At 27.3% G+C, this 17732-nt stretch overlaps 5 protein-coding genes across 5 annotated transcripts; 2 read left to right on the plus strand and 3 right to left on the minus strand.

The window, feature by feature from the left end:
- Positions 1-108: 108 nt before the first annotated feature.
- Phum_PHUM106040 (serine/threonine-protein kinase DCAMKL1, putative) lies at positions 109-2861 on the minus strand (the record flags this gene model as incomplete). The annotated part of the gene is made up of 10 exons (XM_002424020.1): positions 109-170; positions 318-564; positions 650-946; positions 1039-1197; positions 1281-1453; positions 1538-1612; positions 1722-2051; positions 2186-2312; positions 2424-2568; positions 2659-2861. 10 exons carry the CDS (start codon positions 2859-2861, stop codon positions 109-111), a joined length of 1818 nt encoding a protein of 605 aa, XP_002424065.1.
- A 906-nt stretch (positions 2862-3767) lies between these two features.
- On the plus strand, positions 3768-4721 carry Phum_PHUM106050 (uncharacterized protein; the record flags this gene model as incomplete). The annotated part of the gene is made up of 4 exons (XM_002424021.1): positions 3768-3979; positions 4094-4352; positions 4433-4507; positions 4587-4721. 4 exons carry the CDS (start codon positions 3768-3770, stop codon positions 4719-4721), a joined length of 681 nt encoding a protein of 226 aa, XP_002424066.1.
- Positions 4722-6170: 1449 nt separating this feature from the next.
- Phum_PHUM106060 (uncharacterized protein) lies at positions 6171-7837 on the plus strand (the record flags this gene model as incomplete). Its single annotated transcript, XM_002424022.1, has 6 exons — positions 6171-6306; positions 6425-6473; positions 6732-6884; positions 6952-7178; positions 7269-7474; positions 7541-7837. The coding sequence occupies 6 exons, from the start codon at positions 6171-6173 to the stop codon at positions 7835-7837; spliced, it is 1068 nt and encodes a 355-aa protein (XP_002424067.1).
- Positions 7838-8231: 394 nt separating this feature from the next.
- Phum_PHUM106070 (Dihydroxyacetone kinase, putative) lies at positions 8232-10605 on the minus strand (the record flags this gene model as incomplete). The annotated part of the gene is made up of 6 exons (XM_002424023.1): positions 8232-8358; positions 8444-8580; positions 8677-9810; positions 9890-10086; positions 10173-10245; positions 10486-10605. The coding sequence occupies 6 exons, from the start codon at positions 10603-10605 to the stop codon at positions 8232-8234; spliced, it is 1788 nt and encodes a 595-aa protein (XP_002424068.1).
- An 893-nt stretch (positions 10606-11498) lies between these two features.
- On the minus strand, positions 11499-13917 carry Phum_PHUM106080 (organic cation transporter, putative; the record flags this gene model as incomplete). Its single annotated transcript, XM_002424024.1, has 8 exons — positions 11499-11558; positions 11895-11916; positions 11992-12128; positions 12215-12872; positions 12941-13109; positions 13186-13340; positions 13423-13526; positions 13621-13917. The coding sequence occupies 8 exons, from the start codon at positions 13915-13917 to the stop codon at positions 11499-11501; spliced, it is 1602 nt and encodes a 533-aa protein (XP_002424069.1).
- Positions 13918-17732: the final 3815 nt, after the last annotated feature.

Here is a 17732-nt window from a genome sequence, read left to right on the forward strand (position 1 = left end):
TTTCTACTTCTATTCATCATCATCATCATCATATTTTAAACAAATTTTTTTTTTTTTTTTTTTGTGTTTTTTTTTTTTTCCCACCCCCTCATTTTAATTTACCGAAATCTAATCCGATTTACGAGCCACAATTTGAATTGAGAGATTGAGATCTGTCGATTTCTGCGTACCTAGATGTTGGTAAACTTATGTTAGAACTCGTTTGTTTTCTCGTATCCAATATGCAATCGTTTAAATCGTCCGTTTCGTGTGCCTAAAAAAAAAATTTAAAAATTTAAAATAATCAAACCCGGTAAAAAGTTTTATTATAAACACACCTACCGAGAGCCACGGATGATTTAAAACGTTTTCTGCCGAGTACCTAACTTCCGGAAACCTTTGCAACATGTTATATATGAGATTTTTTGACGATGATGATATATCGTCCCAATATGGGGAATTAAATTCAAATTCTCCCGTTAATATCTTATCGAATAAATCCTCTTGATCGTTTGAACTCGTTCTAAACGGTGCGTAACCGCATAAAAGAATGTAAAGAAGTACTCCGGCAGCCCAAACGTCAACCTTAAAATTGCAAATTTAAAATTTGTAAATAAAAATGTAAATTGAAATTGCAATTGAAAATCCAATTTTTTGTTGTTGTAATGACCTTTAATTCGTATCCCGATTCGGATAAAATTTCTGGTGCCACGTAAGTCGGCGTTCCGCATACCGAATACAAGGGTTCCGTAACGACTTGTGCGAGTCCGAAATCTCCCAATTTAACCGACCTAACTTTTTTATTTTCGTCTAATCGTACCAACAAATTTTCCGGTTTTATGTCTCTGTGTACTATTCGGCGATTGTGAAGGTATGCCAATGCGGAAGACAAATGTTTAATCATCAATCGTGATTCGTCTTCGGGAAATTTTTTCGAACTCGCAATCACATCGAACAAGTCACCCTCCTTTCACCGGAAAAAAAAAAAAAAAAAAAATTTTTAATTTAATAAAAATTAATAAAGTGTTTATAATATAAATAAAATTAAATGATCATCACCTCTAATTCCATGACCAAATAAAGTTCGTTGGCATCATCGTATTCATCCAAAAGTTGAATTATGTTCGGATGATTAACTTTTCTCAATATTTCAACTTCGTTTTCGATTATCTGATGTTCTCCCTTCCATTTTGATTTGTCAATTATTTTCACGGCATACTCTTTACCGTACAATCTACACGAATCAAATTAGAAAATTATTAATTGTTATAATTCGAAACAAACCTCTTATAAACTCATACATCGATTTTAACTTGCCTATCGATGCATCGTCGAACGACAGCAAAATTTCCATCGCCAATTATTTTACCGATTTTATATTTTAATCCGATTTGAGATGGTACTATGGGTTCTACGTCTCTTTGGTCGTTGGATTGATTTAAAGCTCTTTTCATTGATATTTTACGAGTGCTTCCTAAAGCTTTAATAATAAAATAATGTCGAATCAATATTATTATTATTAGCTTATGTCATGTCAAAAAAAATTTTTTTTTTTTACCGTTTCCTTCGTTCATTAAACCTGACCTCCTACTATTCGTAAATCCTTTTTTGTGCGCTTGAATTGCTTTATGTTCTGGAGAAAAAAAAAAAAACAAAAATTATTTATTTTTTTTTTTAATGGTGAAAAAGGTAAATTATACTTTTTTTTTTTTTTTTTAACAAAAATTACAATTATTTAAAACCTTCAGAATCCAAGTGTAAATCATCCGGATTGAATCTTTCCGAACCGTACACAAAAAAAACCGATTCAAATTCGAAAAATTGTTGTAGAGCGTATATTTGATTTCCCGCCATATTGTAAACTTTACGCACGGCTCCGGTATCTAATTTGACAGCATCCGTGATGCTGGATAATGCGTGTTCAAAAGATCTCGCATTTCTTTTATTTAATAGCAAACGAATTATTTTTCTAGGTCTCGTTCCGCTACGCACTAAAGTCACAACTTTTGGCCTTATAAAATCTGAAGGAGTTTTGGGAACTCTTGGACTACTATTTACATCTAGGCGTATACCTGTAATAACTGTAAATAAAATAAATGATGTGGTTATCAGGTACACAGAATCACATTAGAGTAAACTTATAAATTAGGAGGTATCACACAAAATAAAATTTCAACTCTTATAAAAATAAGAATAAAAAATTTACCTCCAAATGTTTTACTCGGTTTTACTTTTCTAGAAGACAAATTCAAATATTCGATACGTTTAAAAGTTTCTCCTTGTCCAGAACAAACATAACATTTTCCATCTTCTAGGTCATCAATATCGGAAATCTTTAAAAAAGAATAATTTATATAAAAATAAAAAATACATGTATAATGTGATTTGCAGAATTTACTTTCTATGTTTTAGTTTACCTTAATAACTTATTTTAAATAGCTCACCTTATTTCCATCTAATGTATATAAAGCTCTCACACCATTTGGTAAATTTACATGATCTTTCAGTGTGTGGGTGACATCAGAGAGTAAACTATCAAAAGATCTATATCTCTCTGGAGTAACTGGCATAACAACCCCTTTGAAAAATCTTTAAAAAAAGACAATCAAAAGAAATAAAAATTAAAGTTTTTTTTAGGAAAAGATTCATTAACCAAAGTAAATAAGTATAATAATTTACCTGTCACCATTTCTAAAGAAACGAATTCTTTTGGCTTTTCGAGCAGGTGTTCCATATATTTTTGAAGTACGTCTAATTTGCACATTGTTTAGAACTTGGGAAGCATCACCTCCTCCATCACATCTAGATGATAATGTTGAATTTGTAGAAGCTTGAGAAGCACTTCTACTATGTATTACAGGTATTTTACATTCTTCTGCCATTGCATTAAAAAATCTTTTGACTAATTACTGTAATGAAAAAATAAAATCCAACTTTTAAAATAAAAATCATACTGTATTGTTAAATAGTAAAATTTTACTGTTAAAATAAAAAATAATTGCATTAAATTAACTTCAAGAAAGTTTTGTTAAATTTTTATTATAAACATTTTAATGATTTAACTTTTACTTTTGAAATACACATTGAATGAAATGGCATGTCCTTGAATTTTTTAAGTATTAAAAAGTAATGATCATAAATATATATATATATTTTTTTTAAATTCGTTAAAAATTAAAAAAAAATGAAAATACCTAATTTTTGAAAATATGCTATACCTAACCGCTATACTTAAATGAGTCATCACCCTAAACAATGTTGATAGTTGTCAAAACAAACGTAATTTTTTTTTTTTATTATAACCTCAATATTAGGGGTAACATATATGTTTTAACTTGCTAATCGGACTTAATTGAATTTAACTGAAATATAAAAATTAAAGTTAAAGTTATGCCCGTGAATAAAATAAATTATAATAACTGATATTTGAACGAATAATTGTACCAGTACTACATATAAAATTAGTAAAATTTGAAATTAAAAAAAAAAAAAAACAACTTATTTCGAGGTAGCTGTCAAACAAGATAATGACTTACCGTCATTATAAAATACACCTAGATCATTTACACAAAATAAACTTTTCAATATAACAGGCAAATGCAAAGCTAACATGCCAAAATAAATTTTTTTGGAACATTTACTTCAATTTTACTATAAAATTCCATTAACGATTCTCATATTTTTTCAGAATACTACATACTAAGTAATGGTTGCCTTCAGGGTCATGATATTTATAGGAGGCATAAATTATTCTAGGACCACGACTTAAAGTAAAAATTTACCTAAAAATGAAAAATAAAGTGATTTTGATAGCATTTAATTTAATATTTTTGATTGACAATGCATCAACAGACGAATCATTACAACCTAGTACAGAATTATATTCAATTGAAGGAAAAGTTTATCCTCCGGATCCCATTTTAAGCAATGGCCTCGTAGAAGATTGGCAAATACAAACACGAATAATGGGTAATGGGGGTGAATACAGAGGATTTCTCAGGTATTCAAAAAAAAAAAAAAAATTTTTTTTATTGTTATAATGATCGAAAACTAAGCGCCCGTACAATACAAATAAGAGTTTTTTATTATTTAAATACTTAATTTTTGATTCTAGGGCAGATGGTAATTTTGTAATTAGTAATGTTCCTTCTGGTTCATATATAATTGAAGCAGTTCATCCTGATTACTCATTCGAACCAGTTAGAGTTGAAATTAATTTTAAAGGAAAATTTAGAGCAAGAAAAGTAAATTTTGTTCAAACATCAAAAGTCATTCAACTACCTTATCCTCTTAAAATGAAACCATTAGCAAGATTTAAATATTTCCAAGTTCGAGAGCAGTGGAGAGCTACAGACTTTCTTTTCAGCCCGATGGTAACAATTCAAACAATTATTTTTTGTAATATTTATTATTTTATCATCTCATTAAAATTGATATTTATTTTAAATTACAGGTCCTAATGATGGTCTTACCTTTATTATTAATTATGATAATACCCAAAGTCATGAACGATCCAGAAGCCAGAAGGGTAAGAACTTTTTTTTATAACATAAAACTTACCATACTTATTTTTCAAAACTTAAATGTTATGTTTTATATTTTTTCAGGATATGGAATTATTAAACAATTCAATGAAATATGACATGCCAGAAATGTCAGAAGTTATTACTTCTTTCTTCTCCGGTGGTGAAAAACCTAAATCGAAAGAGAAAAATGCAAAAGCATCAAAGAAAAAAGTTTAATCCTTAATGATAATAACAATTGTATAATGTAAGAATCTGATTATTCTTCATATTCAAAAGTATTTTATTTATTTATTTACCAAAATTTTTTTTTCTAGTTACCCATAAGAAATCATAAAATTCAGCACGATAAGAATATATTACACACATTGATCGATTTGTATATGTTTTCATCTACTACTACTACTACACTTTTGCATATGATATGAGAAAAGTCGAAAGATTCAATCTGACATAATTTCTTACAGTGCTTTTAATTATTTATTATATATATATATATATATATTATATCATAATTTATTATCTGTTAAATCATTATTATACATTGTAATTAGTAAACAAAAAAAAAAAATTCTTTTTTTTTTAAATATTATAAATAGTAGTTAAATATATATATTATATATAAAAATAAGGTAATGCATATTTAAAAATAATTTAAATTAAGTTAATTCAAAAAAGAAAGCAAAAAAACCAAAAATTAATAAGTAATAATAATAATAATAATGAAAAAAACTTTAAGGTGCTGTGAATACAATTATAAATGTTTTTAATTAATAATAATAATAATAATAATAATAAATTATTACATACAATCAAATAATGTTTGTAATTTTATTAAATTTTTCCTTTTTTTTTAATTAAGTTTTTATTTGACATTTGTGCGCAGGTAAAAAAACGGAAATTCTTTCCAAAATATTTTTTTTGTAAAAAAAATTTTGGGGGATGAATATTTTTTTGTAAATAGTTCTGTATGAGTGTTCGGTGTAAAAACATTGAAATCATTTATTATTATTATTATTATTATGTTTTATTTATAGATTATATAAAATCATATAGATGATGATGATGATGATGATGTTAAAATTATTAATAATTTTTATATTAAAAATAACATTAGTAAAACCGGAAATGAGTGTTATTGATAGAGAAATAAGGATAACATCATCTCTGTCAAAAAAATATGGAATAAATTATTTAATAATAAATAAAAATAACGAAAGTGATAATTATTATTATTATTTAAATAAATATTACGAAGCAAATGATGACGTAATGAAATCATATTTTAATTATAATCAAATCGATGAATATTTAAATAAAAATTTATTAAACGGTGTTAACGGTTATTATAAAACAATGATTGTTATTAAAATAAATAATGATGATGATATAAATATATTAAAAAAGGTATTTAATTAATTAATTTAATTAAATAAATAAATAAATTTTACCTAACGATTATTATTATTATTATTATTATTATTATTACAGTTATTCGATGAGTCGGAAAATAAAAATTTATGCATAGTCACGTGGTTAATTATATTAATAAAATCAAATTATGGGTTTGAAAATTTTAATAATTTTTACATTCCATTCAATTGCGAATTTATATTGATTGAAAAAAAAGAAAATTTTTATAAAATAACGGAAATCTATAAAATAAAAATGGCGTCGAAAATTGAAATTTTTAATTTGGGTAATTGGACGGATAATTTCGGTCTCGTTTTAATCAACAAACCTTTTTACGAAAGGAGAAATAATTTAAAAGGGCATATTTTTAATTCACTCATTCGAAACGTAAGTTTATATCACAAACCGGAAATGATTTATTATTAATTAATAAATAAATAAAATAAAATTATAGAATCCGCCGATTGTCGAAATCATACGTCATAAAAATGGCACGAATCATTTTAAAGGTTTTTTTTACGAAATATGGAAAGAACTTGAAAAAAGATTAAATTTTAAGTAAGTTTTATTATTATTATTATTATTATTAATTATATCAAATAAAAAAAAAAAAAAAATGGCTTCGATAATTATTTGGTAAACGAATAATAAATTTTTATTCAAATAAAAAATTTTCCCAATCCAATTCAATCTCTTTATTTAATGACGTGAACGTCACGCAAAGTTTTATAATTTAATATTATTATTATTATTATTATTATTATTATTTACAAATTTTTTTTTGTTTAATGCTGTTGCTGTTGCTGTTGTTACAAGAACTCATTTTCCGGAAGAATATTTTGAAGAGAAAACGATGGTGGTAAAAAATGCATTTTTACAAAATGGTTGCGATTTTGCATTGGGAAAATTTACATATAATAATAATGATATTAATTTTATGGATTTTAGTCAACCGATAATCAAATCAGAGTAAGTGAAAATTATTCGGAAAATTTTTTTCTAATTCGCGAATTAAGTTTCCTCTTCTTCCGTACAGGTTTTTTGCTTTTGGACACAGGCACGGAAGTCGATTAGAATGGAATAGTTATTTAAAACCTTTTAGCATCGATACCTGGATCGTTAATCTCATTTGGTTATTTTCCTCATCGTTAATTTTAACCGTCTTATACAGGTTCGCTTGGAAATTTCAAACGTCCGAAACTCGGGAAAATTTTTTTTCATTTACTTTTTACGAATCACTATTGGTCGTTTTTCGTGCCGTTTGTGCTCAAGGTACAATAATAATAATAATAATAATAACCGCCGCAATCAATTTATAAAAAAATTCAATTTCGCTTTTTTTTTTTTTTTCAGGTTCGGATTTAACACCAAAATCTTATTCCTGTCGTCTTTTTTTCTTATCAATTTATTTAACGGCTTTGGTTTTAACATCCGCCTTTTCCGCCGCTTTATTTTCTCTACTAACAATACCAAAACCTGATTCGAACCTGAACGCATTGAATAAATTGATAAATGATAAGAGATACGATTTTGCATTACCATCCGATTTAAATATCGAGGTACGTGTGTGACGTCATTATTATGAAATAATAATCCGATAAAAAAATTCGTTGACATATTTTTAGAATTTTTTAAATTTAACATCGTTCGAATGGAAAGAATCGAAACTCGAAGAAAAATTAAAAAAATCAAATTTGATCCGGGATCGATATATGTCGTCACGGGAATGTTTACAAAAATTATGCAGGGATGAATTTTATTTATTCATTTACGATTTACCTAAAATCCTTCACGAGATGAAATTTGTATCGAAATATTGTAAAAATAATATAATACCGTTACGCGGTTCGTTTTTAACGGAATATTTGAGCATAGGTTTTAAAAAGGGAAGCCCTTATAAAAAATTAATATCTATACAGTGAGTTATTATTTACAAAAAATTATTTATTAATCAATCAATCAATCAATCGTTGTCGCCATCATAATTTGTTTTTCTTTTTTACAGTTTGACTCGAATGAAAAATGAAGGTATCATACATAGAATATATTTAAATAATTGGCCTCCATCTATACCAAAAATTAAATCTTCTTGGTTACGTGTCACTATATCAGACATAAGTTCCGTTATTTATTTATTCGTCATTGGCATCATCCTAGGAATTATTATTTTAATATTAGAAAAATTATTTTTCATTGTAACTAAAAAAAAAAAAACCTAAAAAATTCAACGAACATGAACTTACTTGATAATACTGTGTGTAAAAAAAAAAAAACATAAACCTTGTTATGTGTTTCACATTAAAATATAATTAATTATTATTCAGTTGGGAAAATTTTTTTTTTTAAAACGTTTAATATAGCCATCATCCAGATTTTAACAGCATAAGTTCCTGGATCTATTGTATTTTGTTTTAATGGATCGATGTAACTTGCTCTTCCAGCACTGTCAAAATAAAAAACAATCAATGATACCAACAACAACAAAAAAATTAAAAATTAAATGTTTTTTTTTTTTTTTTCAATTTTACGTGGCACTCAATTGTTTTGTTCTTTCGCATGCATTTTCCGATGCCAAAGTGGCTCCTTCGAATGCTTTCATCATGTTACAAAATGGTTTCTTTACTTCTTTTTCAAATTTCTCGCAAGCAGTTTCCAATCCATCAAGCTAAAATATAAAATTATTCATTTATTACCAATAATTTGTCCTCATCAATGATGAGATGCTGTATAGCATGACCGTTTGGGTACGAGTTGGGATTACCATCGTTTTATCTCCTATCCTCGCTGTGCTGTATCTTTTAATCGTTTCGATTCCTCTTCTCCAGGCTTTAGCTACTACAATCGATAAATTCTCATAGTCTTCCATTTGTTGTTCTTTTAATTCTTGACTGATACCTTTGAAAAATAAACCGTAAAGTGCACCCGTTGTTCCACCGACATTTTTTTGTACAATCAAAGACAATTGCGTGAATAAATTTTCCGGATTAGAAAAATTCAATTCGTTTTTCATAATTTTTTCAAGTATTCCAGATGCTAATGATTTAAATGTGCTTCCACAATCACCATCACCGCAATAACCATCCAATTGATTTAAATAATTTTCTTCTTTGATTAATTCGTTCGATATATCGATAAAACATTCTTTTAAAATTTCAACGGTTTCCTTCGATAAAACTCGAATCGAATCGTCAAATCGATTTATGTCTTCATCTTCCAACTCTTCGACATCCTCAACATCTTCAACAATTTTCGAATCGATTATTATGTTGTTAGACCAAGCGGAAGCATTAGTCGGATGATTTAATGCATCCAAACATAAATTTTTATATTTTTCGTCCATTTTCAACAAACATATTTGAAATCCGTTCATGTTTAAAGACGTGAAAAAAAAACCCGAATAAATTTTAATGATTTTTATTCGTAATCGTTCGAGTTGTTTTTCCACTTCTCCTACCAACAACCAAATTTCAAGATGTGTAACCGATCCCAAATTATTTATCATGACGATGACTTCGTCTCCATCTTTCAAATTCAAATAATCGATTAAACGTTTTAATATTTCTTCAACTCCTTCTTTTGCCGTCAATCGTTTTAACCTTTTCACGCCTTTTTCTCCATGAACTCCCACTCCTAATTCCAATTCGTTTTCGTCCAAGTGAAAAAGTATTCCGGTTCCAGGTTTGCTGCAAGATGACAAACATAATCCCATTGTTGCCATTGAATTTAATATTTCATTTAAATGTTTTATTATCGAATTCATTTCGTATTCTTTCTCTATCATGTAACCTGCTATTTTAATTATAAAAATCAAACCGCAAGTTCCTCTTTTACCTGTTTTATTTTTAACACCGAAAACTTCTTGTGCAACGTCTTCTCCCACGACGAAACTTTTTACCTGTATAAACAATAAACAAGATGGCGCGTAAAAAAATTTGTTTTCAATCAATCAATCAATCCAATCATTTTTCCCTTACCGGAATACCATAATAATTTGCATTTTCTACAGCAAGACCAAAATTTAAAACGTCTCCCGTGTAATTTGGTACAATCAATAAAATTTCATCGAATCTTTTCGAAGCCCAACGTATAGCTTTTAAAATATTTAAAGATGGCGGAGAAGCAAAAATTGAACCAGAAATTGATGCCGTTAACATTCCCGTACCTACGTAACCTAAAAAAAATAAACACCAATTCAATTTTAATTTATTATCGAATACAAATTTAAATAATAAATTACATAAATTATTTTTTAATAACCTGCTGGAAAAGGTTCATGTCCTGAACCACCTCCTGATATTAAACATATTTTATTCATATTTTTTTCTACATTCTAAAACATAATAAAATGATTTTATCACAATAAAAAAACTGACGACGTATGTTTTTTTTATTAGATAATAATACCTAAGCATTACAAAAAAAAAATTTATTTAAGATAAGATATAAAGAATTTTCTAGAAAGCAAAATTAGAAACCAAAATGCATAGACGCTAAACGAGGGGAAAGGAGGGGTAAAATATTTCATTTAATTGTTATTTTAAGTTTTTTTTTTATTGAAATTTAAGCTTACCATGTTTAAAACAATATTATTATCAAAATCTACGGATATATTTTTATTTAATTTGGCAAAACCGTACATGCTTTCCCGAACGCAATCATTTACAGAATTAATCAAATGCTTATTAGACATTTTTTTTTTAATGCAAACAATTAAATGTATTTATTTCTTGGAAAAGTAAATTAATTATCTTATCTTTTAATTATTTTAAATTAACTACAATCAAATATCAAACAAATTAAAAAACAACACTTATTAAAATTCTTCTTTTTCTACATGAAATTTATTATATTTATTTTAAAATAAAAATAACGAATTTCGAACGAATCAATTCTAAGAACTGATCTTTGTAACTGATTAATTAAATCAGGGTTTGAAAAATTTCAATAAAGTTTTAAATTCAAAGAAGGCGGTGATCGTTATTATTTTTTTGTTTACTTTTTTTTATTTACGGATGATTGAGAAAATTACATTTAATTTCTTTTTTTTTTTTTAATTTAATGCGATTTCTTTGATTTTGACTCGTCGTAAACTAAATATACCAGTTTTATATCTTGTTTTATATGAAATTTTAATATAAAAACAAAAGAAAAGAAAAAAAAAACAAACGCTTTCCCTTTTTAATTCGTTTATGTGTGGATGGTTGGTTTTCATTTTCATTTTCAAATCGATTACCCGATCGTGGAATAAATAATAAGATTAAATTGAATCGTGCGTTATTTTTTTTTTTATGCCTACGATTTATATCTATATATATATATATTTAAAATTATTTTATTGTTCACACGTCATCGATTTATGCATTCATTTCACGAATATGTATCTCGTGTCAATAGAAATGAAGGCGACAAACAAATTAGCAATTTCGAATTCGGATTTTTTTATGAAGCACCAATTGAAAAAAAAAAAAAAGTTGACAAAAAAGTCGTTACACAATCGACAAAAACTTTGGGCTTTTCCTCCGTCTGGAAAAAATACCTGATTCATATTGAATAATTAATTATTTACTGGAAGGTATAAGTAGGTTACGATTCAGGATTTAAACTTCTTGCGTCTATGGTTTTTTTTTTCACCTCACCTACTACCTACAGGTTATCGAAACCCTATTATTATTATCATCGAAATCATATTTTCAGGTGTTTAGACCCCCAAATAATTTTCTATTCAAAAAGTAGAATTAAACAAAATAAATAAACAAATGAAAGACTTTTTACTCGACATTTTATTTAATAACAATAATATTTTATTTTTATATAAAAATAAAAAACAATAATTTATGAAATTTTCTTTTTTTTTTGTGAAAAAATTGTGACTTCTTAGTAGCAGACGAAATTTTTAGTCCCTATTTTCTTTTTCCTCCTTAACGATTAACTCAATATAAATAAATAATAGTTTTAAAATTTTCCATTTGAATTTTCAACGTCGTCGCCATTTTTAATTTTCCTATAAGTAGTAAATAAACACGTTTGATACTAAAATTTAAATTTAAATTTAAAAATTTAGAGATGATTAACTTACTTTCCAAAATTTTCACCATCTTCAATTGTATCCGGTAAAGTTTGATTTTTAGTTTCCGGTAGGGAAATTAATAAAAAAACGGCGATGAAAGGCAAACTACCTAAAATAATTAATGGCGCGTGTTCGTTCCAATTTCTCTGTAAGGGGAGACAAATAATCAAAATAAATATTTATTAAAAAAATTTAGCAACGAATAAAACAAAAAAGTGTTACGTGGAGGTACCGTGGAAAGTACAAAAGGTGCAACCATTGATCCGATTCTTGCAAACATGGATGACACACCCAATCCTCCATTTCTAGCAACCGTTGGTAATAATTCTCCAGCGTATAAATAAAGTGCTGGAAAAGCTATTGACATGGCCGTCAATGATATGCCCGCAAAAAATATTTTAGGCCAATCGTGGGAATAAGCTCCCGAGGGAACGGTCGCAACCATCATGCAACTAAATCCGTAAATAACGCAAGATGAAATGATTGTTTTCTTTCTCCCGAATTTATTAACGAAAAATATACATAAAAGAGTTCCAGGTATGGTTACCAAACCACCGATTGTGAAATGTACGAAAACGTCATCGTTTTTACCAATAAAACTTATGTATTGTGAAAAACCGAAAACGCTCAAACCTGCGACGAACCAATTGAAAAATAACGACAACGTCGTCCTCCTCAACCTTTTCGTTTGAAATAATTTAAAAAAAGGTGGAGATTTCGTTGAAGGTTCTTCTCCTTCTTTCACTCCCGAAGAACCTTTAAAAGATGTTAATACCGTGTAGAAATCCTTCGACTTCAAACCGTTAACTTTTCCCGCTTTGTTGAGTATGTCGGCTGCTTTTTCATTTTCTCCCATTGCCAATAACCATCTTGGTGATTCGGGTATCAACCTGAAAACCATCTTCCATTACTATCGAACAACCATTTCTTCGTCGCATGTTTATACCAAAATTCTTACCACCAGTAGGACATGAAACTCAATGATATGAGCGACATGGTAAAAGTTAAATTTCTCCAGTCTCTTAAAAAATATGCCATTATCGCCATTATGGAATTTGCTAAACCGAATGGTATTTGATATAATATTGGTATTGATGTCCTCCATTTTCCACCGACCATTTCTATACCTACGGGGGAGGGGGGGGGGAAATTTTTGAATCATTTGTTTTCCTTTTATTTTATTAGATATTAATATAAACTTACACAATACAAAACTAGTAACCATTATTCCTCCGGTTGATATTGCTAGAAGGAATCTTAATAATAAAAATCCTAAAAACCAAGGTACGAATGCCGTTAGTAAACTCGTTGCGCTTTGCACAGCTATTGCTATCATTAATGGAATTTTTCTACCGTACCTGAAAATAATTTGTCGGTCGATTGTTAAAATAAAAGTTGGGATTTGTGATGATGATAATGATGATGATAAAAACAACCTACCTATCGGATGTTATACCAAAAATAACATTTCCAATTAAAACACCCAACATAAAAGTCATTTGAACAACATTTGATAATTGTTCTCTGTCGCATATCAATAACCACTGGAAAAACAAAAAATGTAACGGTTATTACCCTTCTGGAAAACTTTTCGGGAGGGGGAGGTGGGTGGGGTAAGGGGGGGGGAAATTTATTCACCTCTGATATGATCGTGCTTTTAAAAACTGTCGTGTTGAAAGCATATTCGGAACATTCAACGTCACAATTATTCATCGTATAATTTATTCTTTCCGTCGGAGACATATCCGCGAACCATGAATTTCCTTCCTTCGGTACTGCGCACCAAAAATTTGTAACAGGTGCGAGAAAAACGATACTCAATTGAAACCAACCGATGGGAAGTTTTAAAAGCGATAGAAGAAAACTTATCGTTGCCTGCCATTTTCCAAAATCACCAACGAGATGTGATACCACGTTCGAATCTTCTTTTTTCATTTTATTATTATTATTATTATTATTATTATTATTATTATTATTATTAGTTTTTTTTTTTTTTTATAAATATTTTACTGCATTTCTGTAAAGTTTAAAACCAAAATTAATAAACCTGGAGGTGGATAAAACAAATGTAAAAGTTGTCGTTGTTACAAAAGTAAATTTTTTTATAAGGTTTTGCCCTTGACACTTGAAATTTCCAATCAATCACTTTCTCAGGTACGCAGGCACACACACACACACACGAGAATCCTTAATAATAATGATAATAATAATAATCGGTTGTTTAACTATAAAAAAAAAATTTCAAACGTTTATCGGCGGTCTCATTAAAAAAACTTTTATTTTGACCTTTTTTTTTATCCTTTAGAAAAACGTTGCGAAATTTTTGTTTGTTTGTTTGTTTGTTTGTTTGTTCTTATTACTAATGACTGACAACAAACGCGATGATGATGATGATGATCCCGAATGATAAAACGTGATTTTTTTTTTTTTTTTAATTAATGAATTCGATTATTATTATTATTATTATTGTCGGGGAAATAAATAAATAAATAAATAAAATTTTATTTATATAAATCGATCGATAGCTTTGTCTCACTAAAACTTTCTATTTTTTTTTTTTTTTTGACGTGGAACCAGAAGAAAAAAAAATGCAAATCGGAGAGCTTTAATAAAAAAAAAAATAATAATAATAATTTCTTACCTTTTTCAAATCGATTGTTATTATAAAAGACACAAAATTAAAAATTTTTTTAACGGTTTTTTTTTCGAAAACGATTCGCGATATATCGATCGATCGATGATACGATTCTGTATCGAATTAAAAAAAAAAAAATCGAAGTGAATTTTTTAATTTAAAAAAAAACCGCACGGTAGACGTTTAGAAAAAAAAAAAATATAATGAAACAAAGTAGTAATACGAATCACGATTAACTTTATTACGACGAAAAAAAAAGAAAGAAAGAAGAAAAGAAAAATTAAATAAATAAGGTAAGAACGAGCGTTACAAGAAAGTGAAAATAATTTCTCTTTCATACGATTGCCCCGTGTCGCCATTGGACGAACTTGAACGGTTTCACCGACACTTCCGCCATGTTTGATTTATGGAGATATTCTCCTTGTTGCATCTTTTTTTTTTTATTTCTTATCACTTTCACATTTTTTTTTTCTTTTTTTCGTTTTTGACATTCATTTTTTATTAGTCGAATGATTAAAAAACAAAACAATCCGATTAACAGTTAGATTTTGAACCGAACACCGGGATATTCGTGGAATTTTGTTCTTTTTTTATAAAAAAAACCGTTTTTATCTTTTTTTTTTCGTTCGCAATCAAAAAGGATGCAACTTACGAAATGACTACTACGTAAGTTTTTGAGTTGTTCTTTTTTTTTCCTTTTGAAATTTTTTTTTTTTTATAGATAATAATAATAAAAAATAATAATAATAATAAAAACGATTTAGTTTTATTACTATTTTAATAATTAAAAATATTTTTAACTTTTCCAATCCCCATTTTTTTATTACTCTTTCATTAACTTTCTTTTTTTTCTAAAGTGAACTTTACCTTTGTAAAAAATAAATTATTATTATTATTATTATTATTATTATTATTATTAATTATCACTCATTTAATATTTTTGTTTTTTTATAATATTTTGAATAAAGTCATTAAAAAAATTTGTTTTTTTTTTTTTTTTTTTTTATTCAGTCATTGTTTTGATTAACCGATTATCTAAGGTGAAATTTCAAACAGATTCGTTTCAGTTCGAACGGCAACAAAAAAACGGTTAGAATGTTCGACAAAAGACGTTAGGAATTTATGTATTTATCATTGAAATAATTTTGCAGACGAGTTTTTTTTTTTTTTTAATAAATTAATTATTCTTCGTTGTAAGCGACAACTTTCGATAATAAGAAAAAACTCCCACGGTAAGTTTTTTTATATTTATTTTTTTTTACCGGTTTATTAATTTACTTTCATGCGTGCCGCTATACAATAAAAAACCTGAAAACCGTTTTTCCCCCCCCCTTCCCCCTTTCGAGCGAAAAATCAAAACCGTTAATTTTTTGTTTTAATACGACCGATGATAATTCTCAATTCAATATAAAATAAAAATTGAATTTAAAAAAAAAAATTAGTGGTCACGAAATTTTATTACCTTCGGGTAATAAAATTCTTAACAATTATTTAAATAAATATACGGATAGAATAAATTTCGGGAGTAGTAGTTAATCTAATCATTGAATTCGCAAACATAAATTTAAAAAAAAAAAAAAAAAAACGATTGCGAAATATTAAAATGATATACGTTCGAATTCGTTAAAAGAAAAATACCGGTACAACAATTGCACGAAATAAAATGTAATAATAATAATAATAATAATAATAACAATAATTTGAAAATTGACATTGCGTAAAATTATCATACCGTGTTGCCAAATTATTTTTTTCTGTTTTAACGTGTCGAAAGAATCATTTATCGAATTTCAATCACGAAACAAAAAAAGGGGCGGAGGCAAAAGAAAGGGTGTCGGGGAAGGAGAGAAGAGGTGAAATAGGGAGGAAAATTGGCAACGGTAAAAAACGAGAGGTTGAATTATTCTAATGAGAATTTGAAAATGTAAACAAAGTCACGTGACGCGTGCTTAATTTAAAAAAAAAAAGAAAATGAATTATAGAGATTTTTATTTTGTTTTTGGTAAATTGAATTAGAGATTTTAACGATTGTAATTAACTGATACAAAGAGAGAGAGAGAGAGAAATTGGAGGGAATGTATAAATGAAAAAGAAAAAGACAACGAGAAAAGAGAAAATAAGGAAAAAAAAATAAATTTTTTCCCCTCCCCCCCCCAAAGTATCCCCATTATTAATCTCCCTGTCACTATATACCATAATCGAATTGGCATGATTATGTTATTAACGTCCTTTCTTCCGGTCAGATGTAAAATCTTACATATATATATATATCGTACATCCAAATTACGCCTTGGCCCTATTATAGGACAATGGCAAGTTGATGACCTTGGACATATCGATTTTTTTTTTTTAATTATTTATTTTTCGTACATGATAAAAAAAATTATTATTATTTTCAAATTAAATTTTCCTATTGCAAAAATGCATAAATTATTCGTGATACATAAAATTAATTTTTTAAAAACAGTCGTTGTTGTCGTCGTTTGCTAATTAGCAGACGACGGGCATTTTAATTTTTATTTATTCGGGATGAAATAAAATAATAATAAATTTAGTAATTAATGAATATGTTTTGATTCACAAAAAAAAAATTCTCACGATAAATACATAAAAATCAACCCAGTACATTTCCTTGTTTATTATTATTATTATTACTATTATTAATAATAATAAAATAAGCAAATATTTAAAGGCACCTTGAACTATGTACTTGATTTATTAATGAAAAAAAAAAAAATAAAAACCGGAAACTGTTTTAAAATAATAATAATTATAATAAAAAACGTGAAAAAAATATAAAAATAATGAGATTTTTTTTATTTTTTTTTTTTAAATTTTATATCGTACACATATTTAATTTATAAGTTTCGACAGGGAAAAAACCTTTGAAAAAAAAAAAAAAAAATTTATTTTTATACGACCATCGATAAATAGTGATGATGTTCGAGAATTTTCCTCATCGTTTTCGTATGCAAAGAAAATAACGTTTTTTTTTTTTTAATTTATTTCCTTAATGAGAGTATAAAACAAAATGTCAATGCAATTTATTTTCCTCCCTCCCCCTCCCCCGCCACCCCCCACTTAACTCATGCATATAATATAATAAAATATAATA

Source organism: Pediculus humanus, genomic scaffold (assembly GCF_000006295.1).
Source record: "Pediculus humanus corporis 1103172107457 genomic scaffold, whole genome shotgun sequence".
NCBI lineage: Eukaryota > Metazoa > Arthropoda > Insecta > Psocodea > Pediculidae > Pediculus > Pediculus humanus.